Source organism: Mauremys mutica, chromosome 10 (genome assembly GCF_020497125.1).
Source record: "Mauremys mutica isolate MM-2020 ecotype Southern chromosome 10, ASM2049712v1, whole genome shotgun sequence".
Classification (NCBI taxonomy): Eukaryota; Metazoa; Chordata; order Testudines; family Geoemydidae; genus Mauremys; species Mauremys mutica.
Window position 1 is genome coordinate 20,835,450 of NC_059081.1, and position 24,356 is coordinate 20,859,805.

Consider the following 24,356-nt stretch of genomic DNA (forward strand, 5'->3'; position numbering starts at 1 on the left):
TATTTTCTAACATTTTATTATCAATTCCTTTGATTGCTGACTTAAAAAAATTCCCCCTACCAAATGTACAGTTAAGGAATTATTGTCAAAATAATAACTTCTATGTGATTTTATGACATCAAAGATTACAAAACTGTCAGAAATTGCAGAGAAAGTATTTTTGTCAGTTTTTTCAGTACTTTGTATGTAGTCTGTTTCACTAGCTTCCATAGTTTACTTTGTGCATTTGACAGCATTTTCGGTATAGTCAATTTGACTCAAAGTATAGTTACTTTTCCATTTGTGAGAGTTTTCCACACAAATGTGGAGAAAAACATCTTTTTTTAAAAAAGTTGTTTTGTGTTTGTAAAACTACAAAATTGGTCAGGTAACTCAGGGCACATTTATTTTAAACATATCTATTGATTTATGTATTTATTTATTTAATTGCTATATTTTAAGCTGGGTATCCTCAGTGAAAACAATGGCTCTTTTATGGGTATAAACACTGTCACCATTTCTTTTTGCTAAGATAAAGTTAGAAAAAACTTGAAAGTTATTACACATATCCTTGCCCCTAAGGAGATAACTATAGTAAAATAAAATGAAAACATTGTGGAGAGTTATTTGTACACTATTTTTATCAGATTTTTTGATGGTTCTTTAAAGTATTAGTAGGCTAAGTAAGTCATGGGAGAATTTTTTTTCAAACTTCTATAGATTCCTATATTTCTCTCTCTCTTTCTCTATATACACATTGTAATGGTATTTAAAGTAAACGTTTTTCTTCTGTATTTCATTGATTTTAAATACCATTATAATGTTATTCACCAAGGCCATGATCCTGAAACCATGCAGAATTTCACTGATGCAGGAACAGAAGTTTGCTTGCAGATCATAGTGCAGGATTTGTACTTTGGAAAGGGTAAAACAGATGTTTGGGGGAGAGAAATGAGGATTAATCACTTGTCACATGTTTTTTATTAGTGCTAGACAGGTCATGAAGCAAGCTAATTGCATTTTAAAACTTAATTTAACTATTGTAGGTACATAAATAATAATAATAATAATAATTTAAATGAGAGAAAAAATCCAAAAATATTTTCCCATTTTTCCCCCTTTGCCTTTGTGGCTCAGTGACAACCCCTCCAGAAGACATTTAACATCTGTAGCCTAGTAAAATCATTCAACACGTTTTTCAAACTAATATCAAAAGATTTTTTATCATTTTATTTTTTTCCCAATAACTGTCTCACCTATCACTAGTATCTCTTTAAAGAGCTAGTTAAAAATATATATTTTTAAAGACTATTTTTCAACCAAATTTTTCTATATTCCTGGCTCTATTATAAACAAAGTCCTTCCAAGAAAGCAAACATTAACTCCTTCTAAGCCCACTTAAAAAAACAGTTAAAGATTAGTGAGGGATTTTTTTTTAAGTCCACAAAATATTATCTCTTTAATCTTCTGAAATCACATGTACAGAGCCCTAACAACGGCAAATTGTCCAAAAGACAGTTTTCTAGTCTAAATCACGAAAACATCTTTTTAAAAATAATGAAAATATACTATGTTAGAAAACTTTTTTCCTTAAAAATAGGCAGTGGTATTTACTGTAAGCATGTCTATCATATGCATGAAAAAACAAACCCACAAAAAAAACAAAAACAAAACACCACATCCTCTAAAATTTCATGATGTGTAATATTTTAATTACAGCACTTTGTGGATGCCAGGAACACCAGAGACATGGTCTTATCAGAGGCAAACCTTATTAATTTCAACTTTATATGTACTTGGGTGTGCATGCACAATTTAGACTGGATTCACTGTTTTTTTTGGTGGTAACTGTGTTTGGAAGAAACAAATATAATCTCTGCTAGAATTCTGGTCAGCTTTGCTCACCAACAGCTTGATTCAAAGGCCACTAAAATCAATGTGAACCTTTCCACCGCCTTAAGTTGCTATGGATGATCAGGAAGCTTTGAGCTTTGGCTGTCTAATAAAAATCAGTTAGCATGGTATTGATCCATTACTGATTGATCCTTAATGCCACCTGGCAATTGGAAGGCAGGCTGCCAGGTTTCCCCAAACAAGCTGATATTAGGTTCACTCTGAGGAAGTTCTCACTCGATGATGATCTCACAATTTTGGTACTAATTCCAACCTTTTCTTTTTCGGGGAAGGTGATTGAGAAGGTTGTGGCAAAGCAACTATGGTCTAGAATAAAACATGAAATTTGGAATTCAGAGTTTCCCTTGATCCCTTTCAGTCGTACCTTAGGCTTGCATAGGGTACTGGATAATTTTTAATCATTGACTTGTGATGGACAAGTGCCAGGTATCCATGTTGATTATTTTACAACAGTTTAAGGCCTATGTCCTATCTCCTACACATGGTTCTGTTTTTTTTTGTTTTGTTTTACTACTGAAAGAGTGATGGGGGGATTTTAGTAACACTGTTAGAAAATTATAATTTAAAAAACGAACAATGGGGAGAATTTAAAAAAAAAACTTTCATAAAAACAAGGATGATTTTGCTTTTCATATTATCCAAAATTAATACACAAAAAGGGTAACAGGATATTAAAGTCATTATTAATATAATTAGCAAGAGCAAACCTTTTTCTCGTTGTCTGTTAAAGACTTTCACTTCCTTCAGGTTTATTCCCAGACCAGTCCTCATGGTCACAGCATCTGTGGCATCATTCTTATGACCTCTTCTGATCGAGCCATTAGCATGTGCTCTGTCAAAAAAAGTTGAAGATGGCTGATCAACAACCCTCATATAATTAAAATCAAACAAGTAATTAAAATGCAACAGACAGCTGGCCTACCAGAAGCTGAAGAAATCAACTCTTTTCTGTGACATTGATATTCTTTGAATACCAAAAGTACCTTTTCTATGGAAATTGCATAACTTTGTGAGATTCTTTCTGTGACCTTGCTACTGAATGGCTAATCCTACAAGGGTGAAGTATCTGGCACTGAAATAACATTTTGAGACTCAAATACTTATGGAAAAATAAATTACCTGTCAGACCAGTAGATGTAAGCTCCAAAGACTGCTACTGAAAACATATCCACATTGCTCCCTGACAGCACAATCTCCCGGTTCCCTCCACTCTCAAGGTCGATTCTTTCTATCTTGTCTGTACGAGCATCACACCAGTATAATTTATTTTCCTAAAGATCAATTTCAAAGTAAACTTCAACAATCTATTTTTGTCTGAGAATTGTATTATGAAAATAACAGAATGCTAAAGTGGAAGACCAACTTGTAATGCAACATATTTAATGCACATTTAATATGTAGTGGAAGATACAGGAACACACCTCATAGTCAACGGAGATTCCATTAGGCCAGGCAATCCCCAAGCTCACAAGCACAACCTTCTCAGATCCATCTAACCGTGCCTTGCCTATGCAGGGAGTCTGTCCCCATTCTGTCCAGAACAAATACCTAAAATATTGCAGAATTTCACAATAAACAGATGAACATGTTCAGACTGGCATATATTTGGCAACAAAATATAAGTGTAGTTCATATAAAATCAATGTTTACAAATATAAAACTCCAAAGGATTCTGATATTGAACTGGCATAAATAACACATTGCTGTCCTTTTAAAGATGAATATGAAACATGCTTTACAGAGACTAATCATCTTATTCAACTTGCTTGATCAAATCCTTGATATCTCAGCTTTTGTTTTAATATCTCTACTTTTTAGCAAATGCCTAGGTAGGCAAAAATGTACAATGTAGCAATCAATACAAAAGCTCAAGCAGTTTCATAGGTTGTTACTAGGTTTCTGATCAATGAAAACATTTGGGACACTGGTTAATAGTGACTGCTAGGCCCTATTAACATCTCTAAAAGTTAAACTCAGAAAGGCAAACCTTTTCTCACCTCTATGAGAAGAATAAACCTTGGTCAACTTTGATATCCGCTATGTGCTAAGGTAATTAAGGGCCTGATCAAAAGGGCCCTGATGTCAGGAGAGTTTTTCCACTGATCTCAATATGCTTTCGATCAGGCCCCAATACCACTACTTTAGTTTGTATGAAGTATGTAAGTGATATTTGCCTATTATATATTGCATTTCTGTAGCTTATTTGTAAAACTGCAGTGCTCGTCCCTTTATGTTTTGATTTGAGATACAAAGATACAGGTGGTGAGGTTTTTTTAGACAAGGTAGGTAATTTATATTTTATTGGACCAATTTCTGCTTTTTAAAACTTGTTATAAAAATATTTTGATGTAGTTCCATATGTTGACAAAACATAAGCATATCAGAGACACATTAGAATATATCTTAACAGATCCAGTATTCTATTAACAAATTTAGCAGAAAATTGCATTACCATAGTGTTAAGGTCATTTTTGTCAATTCCTGAACAGCACAAAAACCAAACTAAAAAAGTCTGAAGCTAAGGTTCTTTCACAAACAGAATATACTTTCTGTTTCATATATATTAATAAATACACTCACATATGTGTACAAAAAAAAAGAAATAAAAATCCACATAACATAGCTCTGACCATAATAAAACCAATTCAGCTTTTTAGAACATTATGTTTGCATATACTTACAACATATTTAAGTAATTTTTGAAGAGCTTTACATTTTAAACAATTATATTCTTACAACATCTCATCTATGTTCTGTAAATACACACACACACAATATTAAAATGGAATGGATGCATCTGACTATAAAAAACAGTTTCTTAATTGATGTACATAGCATAGCTCTATTGACTATGGAGCTATGTCAATTGACACTAGGTGCCTCATTAAAGCACAACCCTATAATTATTATCCAACAGAATAGTGAAACTGCAAGAAAAAAAAATTAGAATTCCCTTAAAATACAAATATAGAATATTTATTTATTTATTATGGGGAGCACCTTTAATAAATTAGACACCTTCAGTCTAAAATAGGGAATATTCCCTGAAAATAAGAGACTTATATTCAAAAGACAGGCAGAAGGTTGGTGGAAGGGGAACAACACAGAAGTAGAGTGACCAAGATACTAATTCACCATTTCCTGACAAAATGAGATTATATTCAATAATTAACTACTCATAACTACACCACTGTTATGCTGGGAAGGAGGGATGCCTAGATCAGAGCTCTGCCTACAACCTGTGTGAGCAGAATGAGGGAATGTAGCAAGTCTACAGAGCCTGCTTCCTTCTGTGAGATGAGTGCTGTGGTACAGAACACCAGCTCAAAGGAAGAGAGGGAACATCTGACACCACCTTCTACTCCACTGCACCTTTGGGCAGCATGGGCCACAATCTGGTCCTAACAAAGAATTACTAACATAGTTAACGCATTGGGCACAACTTAAATGAAGTTGAGGAAAGATTTTTTTGAATTAATATTGTGAAATATGAAAGTTTAAATTTTCACACATAGAATAGAATAGATTAGAATATTTTAATGTTCAGACCATTCGTTTCTACCAACTAGTGAGGATTTCAAACTCCTCCTGGCTTCCTCTAGCAAGAAATGAGCAGAATCTTTCTTTTAATAAGCGATTTCTTATGTCTAGTCCACTACTACTTTCTACAGAGACAGCATCCTCAAAACAAATAGCTATCAATAACTCAGAACATGCCAAAATGGAGTTTAATAATAGATTCCTCTTTTCTATATATAAAGTGGACAGTGTTGTTGAAAATGTAGCTCCACACTAAATGCAACATTATATACTTATTAAATGTACTCCTGAACTCATGAAGAGTGCACACACACTCTTTGACCAAATGAAAGCTTGTAAAGGCAATCTACTCCCCAGTTGACCCAGGTTTGTCTTGGGCAGATTGTACCTACAAGTGAGAAAGACCAGAGTGTTCTATCTGGCTATCATTTTGGCAACACTTGTATATCTTGGCATGCTAATGAGGTATTAAGGAATTTAATATAAATTAGTTAAATGCATCTACAAGAGTGTGAGAATATGGATGCTGAATTGACTTTGGGGGAGCATTAATATAGGGTTGCAGGGAATGATGCCAGAAGCAACAACTGTAGGGAAGGAGGAGTGTGTGTGCTGTAAGAGGCTAGAGAAAGAGGAAGTCTATTTTAACTGGCATGATGGTTAAAAGCATTGTATACTAGTTTCTTTGAAGTAAAATATCTTTCCTGTCCATAGTAAAAGGCATTCATCTTTAAACTTCATGTCATAAGTGAAAGACACAATGACAAATATGAAAAATAATATTTTATTGTTCAAATATTAAATAATAGCTTAGTCTATAGAATTTAACTACTACATCAGGTAACTTCTAAGTTTCTAAGATATTAAGCTAAAGAGGGACCCAAAGAAACATAACCTGTCACAATTTCCAAAAATGAGTCATTAAAAACTCACCTTAGCTACATTTTCAATGCACCTTTAACTATGGAATTGCAATCAGCATCTCCAAGACTAACTATACTTGTATTCACATGTTTAATCAGCATTATTTTCTTGACATAGACGTTAGATTGAATGCTGACTTCAGAAAAACAGGTCTTCATTCTCTAGTTCAACTAAACACTTGTTAGTCTTTCTCTTAGAGTGATAACTACTTGTTTGAGACAACTTCAGTTATACACAAAAACCATATATAGTAAGGTAAAAAATCAATTGGGACTCTAAACCAGAAGTTTGTAGGGAAAGAAGCCCTGAAATACACTATCAGAACACTAGAAGAATGACAGAGAATAGATGTTGCTAACTGATGTGGAAAAATGTATAGGACCTTCCCAGAAAGGTGTCAATGTACTTATCTTGTGGATCTTTGAAGATGGCACTTCACTATACAGAGAGGAAAGATGTGCCAGAGCAACTACTTTTGAAACAACTTTAGAACTTGTCCAATAAAACGTACCTTACTGATAAGGCAAAGCTAACTACTTAAGCACATTTGCGGGAAGGACAAGATGGCCATTGGATGTTTTCCTGGGATTAATTAACTTTAAAACAATAGGGTGAAAAGAGATGATGTTAAGCTTAATCTACTTGAAGTTAATATGAAATATCTGAGATTAATTTGAATGGGACAGAGGGATCAGTCTTCAGTAATTCTGAAGTTTTTCAGTGTGAATTAGATAAGTAAAGTTAAAATACCTAAACTAATCAGGAACCTTCTCCTTGGCTTCATCCAAGAAAATCAAAATTAGTCAAATCCATATCATCTTGCAAGACCAGGCATAAGTGAGGTGTAGCAGACAAATTGCTGTATAGGACTAAGGTTCCTTTCTGAATTTACTCAGTATGGTCTATGTTACTATCTAGAAATATTATCATAAGGGGCTGAATGATACATGGTTTATATTTTGCTGTGACTGGCGGAATTAACAAATAGAGCTGTTTGGGAATTTGATGATAATTTGTTTTTTGACAGAAAATACCAATTCATCAGACTTGAAAGGGGCTGTTTTGATTAACATTTTCAGGAATTTTCAGGAATGTTTCCCAGATCCATGATGGTATTTCTGCTCAAAATTAGAGAAAGAGAGTGAGCCCTCCCAATCCTCCCATGATACCTGCCTGTATTCACATAGGATGCAGAAGACCGAGGAGATGCCTGATTGAAAGCAGGGATTTGAACACAGTTCTCTTATATCACAGGTGAGTACCCTAAGAAATGGGTTATAGTCTGTGATCTCTTTTGTTGGAGCTGTTGCACTTTGTATAACTAATTAAATATTAATTGGGCTACAGAGAGAGAAAGAGGCCAATGGTTAGGAGACAACTCAGATTCAAGAGATACACGTCATTGTACTCACTAAGGGAAAACAGGGGCTTGAACCTGGTTCTCCCCTCCCTCCTACATCCCATGAGTGACATAACCACTGAACTATTGGCTATTCTGTGATTTTGCTCACACTCTGTTTTTTCATGGAAAAAATATTGGAAGATCTCTGGTTCTTTCTAATGCAGAATGAGAAATTTTTCAACATCTCTAAAATTTTCAAGGGATAAGAAAACAATTTCCCTCTCAGCTTTACTTATAAGGGTTTAACAACAGTTATTTTCACGTCCCTTTTGAAGCTGTCAACTTTGGTTTCATTGACACAGAGCTGGGGTATAAGCAGCTATTAACGGTTTATCTAGTAAGAAGGCAAGCGGAGGAGGAGTGAGGAAAGGAGGCCTACATCTCCCATAATAAAGAATTTATTACCACCATCCACCTATCCAAAAGATGCCTTTGCCACAGAAACTTCATTCTTTCCTGAAGAAACCACAGTTCTACAGTCTGGGGCTGGGTAGAGGTTTAAAACTTCAGAATTTATCTCAATGACATTTTTGAGGCTTAGAATAAAAGACAGAGATCCAGCCAAATTGGGATAAACTGCCACAAGAGGAACACTTACTAATTAATGTACCTTCGTCTTCTCCACTTCCTCAATCATTTTGAACACACTCTGAAACCTAGAAAGCTTAACAAGACTGCAGAAACTAAAGAATCTCTCCACTACTGAATTTGTTCATAAATCATTTCATACACAGTACACTGTTCTCTTTTTTTTCTACTGTCTTGTACTTCAACTGGAATTGCTGAACAAAATCCTCCAGACAGTAATTCACCTGCCACTTCTTGTACTAGCTACTTTTGCATTGCACCAAATCACAGTATTTTAAGATTTGAGGAGAGACAGAGAAGGTACAGTAATCTAGTACACAGATTTTTCCCCCTAGCATAGCAAACAAGGAAATTCTCATTTTTAGCATTGCCATTTCTCTTTTACCTCCTTATATGGCTATTTAGGGTTTATTCCTTTAGTAAGTTAAAACAGGAGACAGAGTCAGGAGCTGGCCTGTGAAAAATGTTTTCATTGAAACCCAAAACACACACGCCTGGTACCAGGTTTAAGTGAAAGAACAAGCTCCTTAACATTCATTCCCACTCAAGGCCTCTGGATCCACACTCCCCCATAAGCAGGTTTCAGATTTTAGATGTCTCTGCAGAAAGAAGATTGGGGCTACAATCCCTCTCTCCTCCCCAAATACTCAGGAGTAGCTGACTGTTTCTTTTCCTACACTTCCAAACTCTTTTAGGTGGGGGATTTATTTATAGAGCACACTACTGCAACCTGCAGGCACTCCCCAGGTAAAATAAATCTGCACAATAAGGTCCCTATTAGACTTCACAGAGACTTCCTGTGAGTTTTCTCTAGTCGGACGTAAGTCATTCTACTTGAGGAATATATAGATAATGGTGGTCACATTTTCATTAAAACATTTGCCCTGAAGTTGGAGCTTGTTTCAATACACGAGCCCCTTTGGGCAAGAGTACTTTATCTGAAACGACTGTGCTTCATTCGGGCCTTTTTGAGGTGCTTTGTCTCATAGAAGCGCAGCTGTCCTGGCAATTCATAGATAGAGATGTGGTCACTCACATAGCTGGGTTCCGTTCCCTTAGTTGTTCTGAAGACAAGAAACAAGGCCTTGAACTGTCGACAGAAGTAGACAGACCATCAGTGGAGTTATCTGAACACCGGAGTTATGTCATGTTGAGGAGGCAGACTTTGAGATTTTGCACTAGCTGAAACCTCTGGTTGCTTCCATCTTCAGCCCAAGATATAATGCATTATAATAATCCAAGCTGAAGAATACATATATCACTATTGTTAAATCCTTATCCAGGAGGAAAAGAAAACAGTTTCAGAAGTCATTTTCCATCACTAATGCTAACTGAATGTTGAGGCTTAGTGGTAAGTTGGAAGAACCACTCTAGGCTTCACACCACTTTGAAGAACTCCCCTGACTGAATGTAAAAGCTGATTTCCTGTAGGTATTGTGATCTCCTTATAATGGAGATGGTTGAATCTGTGGAAAATGAGATATATAGACGTATATATGACTTTCTAAGGGATTTTTGTGTTTTCCGGGAGGTTGGCAAGTTCAATTTTCTGAAAGAGACATTGATAATGCATTAGCCGTAGACACAGTTGTTCTCCACTGGCCTTTGCATGTCAGGAAGGGCACAGGTTCTGTTTATATATGGTCATTTAGCTATGTCTCTGGGCTTCCCCATGTGTAATGAAGCCAAATTCTATCATATGGTTAATGCAATCTGCTGTGATTTAGAATCATTTGTCTCGGCAAGTCCTTTTCATAGTTGATATTTTCTTCAAAGAAGGATGAGAATTCTTTGTAGTGGTCAGTGTTTCTGTTTGATGTTTCAGTTACACAATCCAGAACATGTCTGCTGGCAACAGCTGTGCAGCTTTGATGGTAAGGGGATTTGTTATTGCATCCGCATAGTCCACAGCACTTTGCAATTGGTGGATGGATCTGAAGAATGTTTTGTGCACCACCATTCTATTCTTGTACCTAAGCACTTTATCAGATATAGTTTGTCAATATTGGAGATCTTCTTGTTTGGTGTGGAGAGGATGTTAGATTGGGGCCAACACATTGATATTTATGGCCATCAAAGAATTACACCATTCTAATAATTTATCACCACATTGGGCTTATTATAGTTGGGTGGTTTGTATTCTGATGATGTGCTAAAAACTGAAGAGGATTCAAAAAGAAAATAAGCACACTTCTGATCTCTTGCTAGCCTTCAGGTAAAAGACTGTCTAAGAGTAGGGAAACTGTTCTGCAAATAGGGAAGTAGACTGTAATATTTAGTTTAAACAGAGATGTCATAGTTAGTATTTCAGTATATGAGAACATCCAATTTTTATAAAAACTGTTTTTTACAGTACAATCTTTGTCTGGTTTTATTGAAGACTCTATCAGTAAACAGATGTCAGGATGAATGCCCAATTTACTAATTGTAAAGTTTTAATATTAGCATGCATTTTTTAAAAAAGATATAGAAATATGTAAGTTACCCTTTTTCTGGGTGCACTGCTATGGATCTTGGCTGGTCCAGACCCTGGGATATAATTACGTATCGGAATGAGCCATTGAGTCTAGCAACTTCAATTAAGTTGAAGCCATGATCTGTCCAATATATGTTACCTAGGAGAAACACCAAGAAATTACTAAGAAAAGAAACTACTTCTTTAAAAGACCAGTTGCTGTTTAATCTCAGCTGCATAAAGCATAGTAGCAGAAAATAATATTCTGTATTTGTTTTAATATGCTTTTAGGTTTTATTACTCTCTCATTAAACCTAGTTATTATGAACATACACTGAAGTGAAATTTGTCATTTTTAATTCTACTTTCAAACATTTCTGTCTTAAGGTCCAAACCAAATCTGTATGTATCAAAACAAAGTTGAAACTCCACACCTAAGAAACTGGGGGACATTTCAATTTTTCATCTGTCTTCAAGCATAAGAGAATGTCTAAAACCATTTTTTCCACCTTATGGAATTCTCGGGAGATTTTTGCTAAATTCACAGTGAGTGATCTTCAGTGTGAAAAAAACATATCCAGAGGCTCTGAATATTGGAGAGAGTGAAGCCGAAAGAAAAAAAAATGCACCTCTGTGGCTAGAAGTACAGAAATCTATTATCATCAAGTAGGATCATTTTCAGCATAAAAAGGCCTATCAAAAAGGTATTTAAGAAATAACAAAGGCACTGGTGATACCCGCTATCCAATCCACTGCTATGCCTTCAACCCTTCCCAAGCCATTTGAAATTATGTCTTCTTTCCAGGTCTGGTCTCGTCTAGCTCTGCTAATTTTGTTGAAACCCATGTCAGTCCAGTAAATTGTGTCATTTCCTGTGGGCAAAAAAATACAGACAGAAAAAATATAATTAGTAAAAGTTATCACCTTGACTGGGGAATAATTCAATGAAAAATGTTCTGCTCAAAATGAACCTCACATTTTTGCTCAATCATCTGCATGAGGAACTACATTGCTTCGTCACAATTTTAATATTATATTAATACCTAACCCAAGATTAAGATAATAGTATTTAAACACCATCCCCATTTCCAACTACTTATTTTCCCCATCTTCTCCATTTAAAAAATAAATGTTCAATGGGCTAGATCCTCCAGTAAAGAAAATCAGAGTAGATCTAATGATCTTGAGTACAGGGACTGTCTTATACTACTGTGTATTTACAACTAATATCACAACAAGGCCCAATGCTTTTACTGCCACAATACTTGTAATAAAAAGAATATACTAACAGTATGCTTTCCAATGGGATACCTTCATATTTGTACTAATGTTATTTCTTTAATGCCAGTACAGATGTTTAAAAATAATTATTTCAACAACATTTGGGGATCTTAAATATTATGGGGCAAATTTGGGAACTACCTACATCTACCCCCTTCCCCTTGGCAATCATGCAGATAAAATGTTTGGAATCATCACGTATATCTAATAAAGATGTGAAAAAAACCCTCATGTAATGATACAAAGGAAGTTTAGAAATTTGATAACTTGTGACTCATCTTCTAAGTTAACGCTGTAAAGACATTGCAATTCCATTTGAATAGATGGCTAAATTCTGTCTTCAAAGTGGTCAAGTAGAGTCTTGGACTTATGGAGTGAGCTATTTCCTCTCGGAAATGACTCATTGATAAAGATCCAGGATATTCTTTCCCTGTTTATTTTTATTTTCATTGTGCACATATCTCCTATTAGTTTCATGAACTAATACACGTGAGACAACAAAAGCAACAGCAAAACTTACATATGTGTGGACCAATTTCAGGATGCTAACAAAGTGCAATTCTGTGCTCAAAAACTGAAGCCAAACTGTTCATCTTTCTGCAGTTTCTCACAGACACCGCTGCCAAATTCTCTCTAAACCCACCCCAAACACATAAACGTTCTACGTCAGAAGGACATGCAGTTGGCCTGTAACTCCAAAAATCAAATATGGCCAAAGTTAAAAAAAAATCAAATATGGCCTTGAGTAACTGGTTCAAATTGAGAAAGTAGGTAGAACTAGACTCTCTAAAATTTGTGCATATTCATTTGGAATTGTATAGTTTACCAAGAGAGCCATTTCCAGCTATTCTATTTACAAGGAATTCCTGCTTTTGAGAGGCAGTGTATGATTATGTGTGAATTACCTACAAAAGTGTATTGGGTAAATGAGACTACATGAAAATGTTGTATCTACTATTGTTACAAATAACTCTTAAGATCATAACTCAGAAGGATTACAGAGAAAATGTTTGTTTACTTGGTGCAACTAACAGCACTTTCTGAAAAGTCATTATCACTGTTTTGCTGATGGTGCATCCTGTTCCCCAGTCCATGAAATAGCAGAGCTGAAACAGTATAAACAGCAAACAGCTGGTACCCGGGTACACAGTCAGAAAGGGTGTTAGGGTGAGAAGTGGGGCAGAACGTGTTTGGACTGGCTTTCAGAGACAGTAAAAAACACTCACCTCAACATAGATGGGGCAAAAAAAATAGTAACTTTTTTTAAAAGAAAAAAGGAGAGGCATACTATTTAAAGTGTGCACATCAGTTAACTGAACTTTTTAAATAAGCCAATTAATAAACAAATGTTGACAGTGTCCTTTAAAACACCCAGATTAACCAAGGATGTTATGCTTATTTGCCAAAATAGAAAATGTGTAAGTAGTTTTGTGATCTAAACCTATGAAGTAATAAAAACATATTAATATATGTGATAAAATACCTGGAAATAATATTCCTAGTATTAAAAGCATGACTTTTTTTCAAACTATAGTAATTAATAAATATTTGCATTTAAAATACTGTACTTATATAGTACTTTATATAAGAAAATACATACATTATGCTGACACACTAACTGGGCCAAAACAGCAGCGTGTGAAAGCCCATGAGACTCAGTTTTAGAAAGAAGCTTCCAATTTAAAACAAAATGAAATAAATAAATAAAAATAAAATAAAATATAAACCCTCACTGCTCTGAGCTGATGAGGGCTGAGAACATAAACATATATTTTAAAGAGGCGGGGCACAATGATACTCTTTTACACATCAAAGTTGCTGGTTATAGAAAGGGATTTCAGAAATGTAGGTTAAGATTTGTTTGCCCTGCCAGTTGCAGAAACTGGCATAACATATGTGGCTGTTTTAATGGTTGGTGATAGGTAGCTGGAAAGTGGCGGCTGCTGGCAGGGATCCCAGCTCTGAAGGCAGCAGCGGAAAAGTAAGGATGGCATGATATGGTATTGCTACCCTTACTTCTGTGCTGCTGCCTGCAGAGCTGGGCTCTCAGTCAGCAGCTGCCACTTTCCGGCCACCCAGCTCTGAAGGCTGCAGCACAGAAGTAAGGATGCCATGATATGGTATTGCCACCCTTACTTCTGCACTGCTGCTGGCAGAGTGCCACCTTCAGAGCTGGATACCTGGCCAACAGCTGCCACTCTGAAGGCAGCACAGAAATAAGGGTGGCAATACTGCAAATCTGTCTGAAATTCAGATTATAGGAAAGGTAGAATTTTATTTTGTGCTAAAAAGCTGGAAGCAATTCAGACAAGACGGTGTGTGAGCGGGAGACTAAAAAATGAGGTACTCACTTTTGGAAAATGTTCATAACCTTTTTTGGGAAAACACTATTCAAAAATCATTCATACTGAGCTGGAAATTCACAGGAACATATTTTCTCTAGTAGTGGCCTGTACTAGATGCTCCATATGCTTCTGCAAGAATATTGTCATGAGTCGGTCCAGCCACACTCCCCAGACAGAACCCGGTCTGTTGTGATTGGATCTAGCTGCTGAATCCCACATGCCTCTAACTCTCCTGAGTCAAGGTAGGCACTGCAAAGCTGACATGTCAATAAGCACCTTTTATTCAAAGGGTTTATGGCAATAAGGAAAGGGAATTTTGAAATTAATCTTTCCCTTTCTATAGTAATGGTAAATCTAAGGTTTCATCTGTCTGTTTTCATCAGTGGCTTTACAAGATGCCTGCTCCACACCCACAGAATGCCTGACCCTGATGAGGAGGAGAAAGAAGACTAGGGAGGGCATATTCAGCAAGATCCTGCAAGCCAGTGCTGCATCACGCCGAGAAAAAAGGGCCAACATGTCAGACAGCCTGGAGAAAGAAAGAGCAAAGAGGAAAAAGCCCCAGGAGTCCCAGCAGGAAAAGAAGACAGAAATGCACCAGGACATCATAAATCTTCTCAGGAAAGAAACCCAAATGCTGCAGATCCTGATTGACCTATAGCTGTAAAAATCCCAGAGTCCTTTCAGTATTACATGGTAGCAGCTCTCTCCTCCACCATTCCACACCAGAGGACAACAAGAAAACAAGTTTCACTTACCCTAACTGGTGAGAACCATAGTTGACATATGTATAATCCACAAGAAACTATACTTGCACACTCAAATGGATAGAAGTATTTGTTTGCTGCCTTTCCAATTGTAAAGTTTCATTTAATTAATTTATGTTAAAAGTTTCTACTGCATTGACTATGGCTTTTTTGCATGCTGCTTTTGCCACTCAATAAATTTCTGGTTTTGGAGAATAAAATTATCTTTATAGTTTACAACTCATACTGCAGAATACACAGCAGTACTCAAATCTGGCAGTATTTGTAAATATACAGCAAGCACAAAACAACTCATTGGTTCAGGAAAAAAACACTTAGGGCAGGTCCATACTCACCGCACGGGTCGATGCGGTGAGTTTGACTTCTCCGAGTTCGAACTATCGCGTCTAATCAAGACACGATAGTTCGAACTCCCCGCGCGCTCCGGTTGACTCCGGAACTCCACCACCGCGAATGGCGGTGGCGGAGTCGACCTTGGAGCCGCGGAGTTTGACCCCGCCACGTCTGGACGGATAAGTAAGTCGAACTAGGGTACTTCGAGTTCAGCTACACTATTCGCGTAGCTGAACTTGCATACCCTAGTTCGACTCCCCCCCTTAGTGTAGACCAGGCCTTATAAAAGGTAGAGGCAGCACTACACAATTCCTAGCAGCACCTAAAGCTCCAGGCACAAAGAACAGCCCAGTCCAGAACACCACTATGGCTTTCCATTATAGAGCTCTTTTAAATCCTCCCTTAACCACATAGCATCACACTGAGTTCTTGTCTTGAACTGTTCAAAGTCAGCAAACAGCTGCTAAACCTCCACCCTCCACCCTGGCAGGAGTTCTTCTTTCTTTGCTTCACAGATATTATGCAGGACACAACAGACAGCTATAATCAGTGGGATATTTTTTGCACTGAGCTCTAATATAGTGTGTAAACACTGCTAGTGTCCCTCAATTTGCCAAAAGCACATCCAACACCGGCTGAACTGTAGCTGAATCTTTCTTTTGTGCTGTCAAGGTGGCTGGTAAATAGCTTCATGAGCCAGGGGAACAAGCAGGAGCCTGGGTGGCCAAGAATCACTATTGGCATTTCACTATCACCAATGATAATCTACTGTTCAAGAGGGAATGTCCCTGCTTGTAGCTTTCTGAACAGTCCTGTGTTCTTAAAGAACATCATGAACCTGCCCTGATCAGCCATAGTGATACCTGGGAAGCATCTCTGGTGATCTACCAACATATGCATAACCATAGAAAAATAGCCCTCTCTGTTGGCAAGATGGGCTCATACCAAAATAGGGATGTGTGCCATTTATCATTCAACCACACTCTGGGAACCGCATTGCTGCAAATCCATCCACTATGTCCTACACATTACCAAAAGTCACAGTCCTGCATAGCAGGAGATGATTAACAGCCCTACATGCTTGCATGACAACAGCCCCAACTGTACATTTTTCAACTCCACATCTAGACCTGCTCCATGGCCTCCAGAACCGCAGGATACTACAAAGGGAAACCTTCTCCAAGATATAAGCCTAAATTTGTCAATGATTGAAAACTTACTGCATCTTACATGTTTTCTTTACATTGTTTAGTTATTTGGAGTTGGATGCATTAACCACAAATTCATACTATCTGCTGTCAATTTTATTAAAAGCAATGATAATTCATGGAGAAATTTTACTTGCCAATGAATTTGTCCAGAAAAAAAATAACACACTTCTTTTCCCACTAAAAATACCATATTTTCTTGATTTTCACTCTTGGATCTCAGCTGCCTATGAGAAATGCTATAAATCTCCCTAGCTCTCAAAATGTTTTGTCGCATTGAGACACTTGCAAACAAGTTTCATTCTGAGAGCATCTACCAAAGCCTCAGTTCCATGTAGTACATTCTATTTAATCTCCTTTATGGGCTGCAATAGGTCAGATTGGAAAATAAAAAATGTGGTGGTACTCTCTGCAGCTTTGCCAAGCATAGAGTGTCTAAGTGTTTCAGGACTGCCCTTTGCTCAGACGTGCTGGTATACTAGGTCTCTTGCTTGGTCTCTTCTTTTCCTGGGCAGCTTTGAAACTGCTCCTCCTGAATACCTGAAGAGAGGTTAAGAACATAAGAACATAAGAACATAAGAAAGGCCGTACTGGGTCAGACCAAAGGTCCATCTAGCCCAGTATCTGTCTACCGACAGTGGCCAATGCCAGGTGCCCCAGAGGGAGTGAACCTAACAGGCAATGATCAAGTGATCTCTCTCCTGCCATCCATCTCCATCCTCTGACGAACAGAGGCTAGGGACACCATTCTTACCCATCCTGGCTAATAGCCATTTATGGACTTAGCCACCATGAATTTATCCAGTCCCCTTTTAAACATTGTTATAGTCCTAGCCTTCACAACCTCCTCAGGTAAGGAGTTCCACAAGTTGACTGTGCGCTGCGTGAAGAAGAACTTCCTTTTATTTGTTTTAAACCTGCTGCCTATTAATTTCATTTGGTGACCCCTAGTTCTTGTATTATGGGAATAAGTAAATAACTTTTCCTTATCCACTTTCTCAACATCACTCATGATTTTATATACCTCTATCATGTCCCCCCTTAGTCTTCTCTTTTCCAAACTGAAGAGTCCTAGCCTCTTTAATCTTTCCTCGTATGGGACCCTCTCTAAACCCCTAATCATTTTAGTTGCTCTTTTCTGAACCTTTTCTAGTGCTAGAATATCTTTTTTGAGGTGAGGAGACCACATCTGTACACAGTATTCGAGATGTGGGCGTACCATGGATTTATATAAGGGCAATAATATATTCTCAGTCTTATTCTCTATCCCCTTTTTAATGATTACTTACTTCAGAGTAATTGGAGCTCTTTGGGAAACCTTTATCCAGACAGATTCCCTCTGTACATATTTGTGTTTCATTCATGGGAGCCTGGAATATTTCATACAGCAGAGTCTATTGGGGCTGTGCATGTACCCTGCATACTCTTGTATCACCAATAGTGAGGATATAAAATGCAGAAAGGCCTTGCCGCCATTCAACTCCTTCACCAATATAGACATTTGGGTGAGGATTCTATATCAATGGGGAAGGAGAGTGGGTCTGGGGATCTAAATGGCAAAAGGCATCTTGAAGAACTCCAGTTACTGTAAATAAGTAACCACTTTCTTGTCCACAAAGATCCCACTGTAGGTGAGTGGATAGTACTTGCCCCTCAAGGGATTAATAGGAATCCCTATTTAAATAATGACTGTAAAACATCCCTATCAAATAAAGCATCTGACCTAGAAGCTGTGACAGTGGAGGACTGATTGGTGAATGTATGACTCAAACTCCAAGTAGTTGTGCTACAGATTTGAGGGATAAGGATACATCTTAAACAAGCCACCACTACTATTTGGACACTAGTGGAATGTATCCTAACTCAAGAAGGAACCGGCAATTTATTCAACCAGTAGGAAAGCATTTGAGATGAAAGGGCTTGCCCTTTAGACTTTACTGTTAAAAGCCATAAAAAGACTAGAGGAAAGCCATTGTCCTAGAAATATAAAAGGACATAATTGTACAGATATCTGGTGCATGGAGCTTGGTCTTAGCTGGCGAGGCATGAGGTTTAGGAAAATATACCAGTAGATATATAAACTGGCTTATATGAATCTATTTTCAGTAGGAATTTCAGATGTGGTCTGAGAGTTACTCTCTCCCAATGAAATATTGAATAAGGCAGTGAAGCCATTAACATTTGAATTTCACCCATCCTACAAACTGAGGTAATGACAACTAAAACACTAGTTTTAATAGAAAGGTGATACTGAAAACACGATGACATGGGCTCAACGGGAGGGTCCATCAAACATGTAAGTACCATGTTTAAGTCTCAGGTAGGGAAAGATTCATTAATTATCAGAAACACATGAATTAGGGCCTTTAACACCCAAGAAATAGTAGGGTAAGAAAAGAAATTCAATGACCATCAGCAGGTGGGTGATGTACCAATATAGTAGCCAGATGTACTCTAATAGTGCTAATTGAAAGCCCCACATGTCTGAATGCTAATAAGCAGTGGCATGCACAAGAGGGTGGCAAACGGGGCAGAGGCCCCCTAAATATTCATCTAAAATATGTATTTCTGCTCCAGCCCAGGCCACTGACCACCACTTCTGCAGAAATCATGAGCTCTTCATTGGTATTGATTAGAAGAAGGGGGACTTTGTAAAGGAAATGAATGAAATCTGTTTTGCTTCCTCTTCTGTGCTGTTGTATAGAGACCCAGAGGTTGAAATGTCACTACACAGTCTTTCCGAGAGTAAAGGGTTCTTTTTCTCTGGTGGTAGACTTAGGTGTCCCAGGCAACTTAGACTTCTTGTGTGCTGCTGTTATAAACAATGTCACAGGTACATGGTATGAAAAAAAGTACCCCAACCCGTTAGGGGGAACTTGAGACCTGTGGCTAATAAAGATGCAGGAATCTGCTACAGGTCCCTACAAGGTTAAATAATGGCTTTATTAATAGGCATGGCTAAACAACTTCAGGAAGTCAGGTGTAAAATGTAAAACTATTTGTGAGATCACTCCTGAACTATCTCTAGGGGGATTCTGCCATCCTTTGGAGAAGATCCTGAATGACCCTGAAGTCGTCTATAGTAGACATGTTTGATGGACCCCCTCATCAGGTGAGGATGAGGATATGTGTAGAGGAAATAAGTTAATTCTCATATTCCTCCACCAGGTCTTCCTTGCACTCCTATAATACATCCCTCACACTGGCACCAGCACCTTCCACAGGTCTGCTGTACTGGCTCTCTGAATGCTAAAGACTCCCTAAAGTATGGAGATTTCCCAGATAAGAAAATTTGACCAATCTCTACAGTCTCCACTGAGTGGCACAAAGAAGAAGAGTGGGGAAAAAAATCTGTCCCTACACGTTATGTGTGCATCATAACATTCTGTCAAACATCAAATATCAGATCACGTGTGCAAACCACAGTAATACAAGTATTCACCTCTAAATTCAGTTTGATACACTTCTAAGAAATGTTCTTTGATTTTCCCCCTTCCACACTAAACATGTATTAATTACTTGTGTTTATTAATTATATATAAAGTCACATGTTCATAGAATCATAGAATAGTAGGATTGGAATGGACCTTGAGAGGTCACCTAGTCCAGTCTGGTGCACTCAAGGCAGGACTAAGTATTATCTAGACCATCCCTGACAGGTGTTTGTCTAAGCTGCTTCTAGAAATCTCCAGTGATGGAGATTCCACAACCTCCCTAGGCAATTCATTCCAGGGCTTAACCACCCTGACAGTTATGAAGTGTTTCCTAATGTTCAACCTAAAATGTTCTTGCTGCAATTAAAGCCCATTGCTTCTTGTCCTAGCCTTAGAAATAAAGGAGAAGAATTTTTCTCCTGCCTCCTTGTAAAATATTCAAAAATAAGAGTGGGATACAGTTTCTTATTACTTACTTCCACTACCAATTACAATGACATTTTAATATTTTTCACTGAGTACTCTGGTCAGTTATGTATTTACAGATTGGTTTTCAGGGGGGTCAAGCACTGGTAGCTCCCATTGGCTTCAAATGCAGTTGTAGTTACTTAGCAGTTTTGAAAAAATAGTCTTTTAATTTAAATATAAAATACAGCTACACAATATTTTATTTACCTCCATGGAAATCTATACCCACAGCAAACGAAGTTCCAGATATGGGCATTAAAGCATCCATTTTGTCATTTGGATCCAGAGGAATTCCTCTAATTCCTTCATGAACAGAATACATGAGAAATGACTCAATACCTAAGGGAAAATTAAATAGTTAATAAGAGCAAAATACAGTAACCATAGGTTAAAATTCAAAATGAACAAATTTTAATGAATTAATATTTTGTAATGCAACACATTACACTGGGGAGCTCTTTAAAGAAATTATTAAAGAAAATCTGGAAATATTAATTGAGGTTGTTGCTTTGTAATCACTAGAAATATTGGACTGTGCGGTTTCTGATATTTCTAAATAAAATAGTTTAAAAAAACACTTCTCCAATTCAAGATTCACCATGTAGTTAAAAAAAATATATATATATTTTGCATGCAACCCCCCCCCCTTCCCCCACCATTAACATATAATTAAGGTTAAAATGTCATGGTTAATTCAAGTGTTATCACTTCATATTAACACTTGAAGGCTATGCTTCCCACCACCAAGCTTCAAGAACCTTCTGGAAAGAGGTACTCTTAAGATACCATATATTTGGAGTCAAAGTTATAAAAAGGGCCTCCTGGCCCCAACCAGTTCATTTTTTTCTGCTAAACCCAACAGTCCTACAACGAAAAAATTCTAAGAAAAGGAGAAGTGCACTGTCGGTGTGAATATACACAGGTAACACTCTTGAAGAACCACAGATATCGTATCTGCATAGTCCCACTTGTGGGGGATTTGCTAGCAGTCTGTACCTGGGAACCACAACTGAGGAGTTCCAATTAAATAGGGATTATAGAACCACCATCCCAAAGTGAAAAACTGATCTAGATTCCAAGTGGAAAGAGTATTGATGAGTAAATTGAGAGGGGGAAGGAGGAATAGCTCAGTGGTTTGAGCATTGGCCTACTAAACCCAGGGTTGTGAGTTCAATCCTTGAGGGGACCACTTAGGGATCTGGGGCAAAAATCAGTACTTAGTTCTGCCTAGTGAAGGCAGGGGGCTGGACTCAATGACCCCTTGGGGTCCCTTCCAGTATATCTCTCTATATAAATGTGTGTACAGATTTAAGTGGGAGTTTTCTAAGCAGATTTCTAAGAGAGAAACATTGACAGACTTGTTATCAATGCAACCGTACCCTTGTATATTGAGCTCTGAGGAACTAACACCTTCCTACAGTATACCAGGCCTTATTCCACTAAGGCACTACATGTAAACAGTATTTCCTGATTGCCATAGGCTTCAAAAAATTTCTTACTTCCTAAATGTCTTAGTCCTATACAAATAAAAATGCCAAGCTCTCTCAACATCCAGGACATAGTGTTTTCAAATCTTATTTTTATTGTGAATCTCATCCAACCTTGCAGAGCACACTCTGTAGCTGGATTTTATTTTTCAATTTCTCTTTGGAACTTAATGCATTTTAATACAGAGAAGTTACTTACCAGTAATTGTTGTCCTTCAAGAGTGTCACCTCTACATAATCCCACTTGTCAGCATAGCACACCCCATGCTTCAAGCTGCAGAAATGTTCCATCAAGCAGTGTCCATATTGGGACTAACTGTCCCTCTCCCCCACAGAGGATTCTGATGGTATACCAGGAGAGTTGCCCCAGCCACCCTTCAGTTCCTTCCCTAACCTTGGAAATCTTTCACTGAGACTCCAAAGAAATGGGAGAGATGAGTGGAGAAGTGTAAATATGCAGGGGCAACATTCACCCACAACTACTGTTCTTAGAGTGGTCTTTGCATATTCTCACTTATGGGAGATTACCAAGCCACACAATGCATTAAGGTGGGCTGAGGAATTCAAGGTGAAGAAAGACTGGATTAGCTTTGGATAACAAAAAGAGTAGTGGAAATGACCATAATTTCACTCTCCATATTAGACCTCAATTAAAGACTTCTGGTTTTGTTTTTCTGGGTCCTTTTGCATATATGTACATACAGAGCTTCAAGCAACAGCTCTGTAAATTCTAAACAAGACGACAGAAGGCCTACAATATCTTCAAATTAGCTGAATATTTGTTATATATCCAAGTGAATGAATACCTGGGATTTCAGCCCTACTTACTTAAATTATCCCTTCTAACTACTGATCAATCTTATACTTCTATAATCCTACAATTTAACTCTATTTAACATTTAATGATTATATATGACATAACATGTTAGTTAATCATAACCACACAATAAATGAACAATAAACTAAACTCATTGGCTACACAAGCAATTGGTTACAGCATATATGGTACCAAACTCTTAATGCATCTAATGCAGGGAATAAAGCCATGGGGAGGTCCAGATTGTTAAACAGAACACTCGTCTGTGGAAAAGGGAATTAAGAATGTTTGGGAGGAAAATTTGCACTTTGGAAGGCTAGAAGGTCCTGGACATTGGGCACAACATAAAATTAATAATTCAACTGTGCAAATTATAAGTGTTATTCCTAGATGGACAGGGAGTCCTAGAGAATTAGTGTATGGTAACAGTATGGGTATTATTGAGAACAGAACATATAGATAACATTATAATAGTGTTAAGTTGGCAACAAGGGATAGTGTAAAGATAAACACTTCATGTTGTCAAAGAATGTGGCATAAATGATTCTGTGAATGCTTAATACAAGAGAATGCATTTACCTCAGAGGGAGCATGGGACTAACTAATCACAAAGGAGAAATGAAAGAGATGGTAAGGCTTGATGATATCATGTGTGCACTGGGATACCATCACTTTTCAGTTGGGACAATGACATGCCAGGGCAACCTGGATGAGTTTTGTCTAAACCTCACCTTTTGGACTCAGATTGGGACTCAGGACTTAGTTCATGGCTAAGTGTATGGATTGAGGAGAATGTGATGGACAACACTGAATGGGACTCAGAGACTAATCTCTTTGTATGTATACTGCGCATGTGCATTAACATAACCGATTTAGTAAAGAGAAACATGGAGCAATTGGTGCCCATGACCCACCATATAGCTGAGCAACAACAAATTGGGGACAATACTGTACAGGCCGTGGAAACACTCTGGTGGGCCAAACCAAAGGACGTGAGCTTGCACCTCCTGGTGCATACTTTAAGTTTAGTCTTAATCAGAGTTCAAAGAATAATGCTTAGTGTGGTCATAGGAATGTGTTGCTGGATAATAAAATTGAAAAAGCAAGCACAGAAAGAGAGAAATATGATGCAAATGGAACAAATGTTAACATAAGAGAAAATGAAAAGGAGTGCAACATAGGGCTGGCTTAGCTGACATGAGCAGGCCCAAGTGAAGACAAGACATACCTGAACAAGTAATTGCTGAACAAACCCAAGCAAGTAGTTACTGAAACAGCTAACTATTGTGGGTATGTTTATAGTAAACAAAGTAGGCAAAACACCTGAACTAATAAGATTGCCTTATGCAATCTGAAAAGTGATTGGTCTTTACATAAAATAAACATAGAAGTTTGTAGTTAGTAAAGATGTCTA

At 37.4% G+C, this 24,356-nt stretch overlaps 1 protein-coding gene across 1 annotated transcript in view; it reads right to left on the minus strand.

Moving 5' to 3' along the window:
* The window catches only part of LRP1B (LDL receptor related protein 1B), a 1,288,869-nt gene that overhangs the window by 341,418 nt on the left and 923,095 nt on the right, over positions 1–24,356 (minus strand). The window contains exons 37-42 of the mRNA XM_045032831.1: positions 20,846–20,977; positions 11,540–11,674; positions 10,833–10,962; positions 3,315–3,441; positions 3,013–3,164; positions 2,601–2,725 (exon numbers count right to left, since the gene is read on the minus strand). Of these exons, the coding sequence (XP_044888766.1) occupies positions 2,601–2,725; positions 3,013–3,164; positions 3,315–3,441; positions 10,833–10,962; positions 11,540–11,674; positions 20,846–20,977 (801 nt within the window). The remainder of the gene's footprint in view (positions 1–2,600; positions 2,726–3,012; positions 3,165–3,314; positions 3,442–10,832; positions 10,963–11,539; positions 11,675–20,845; positions 20,978–24,356) is intronic.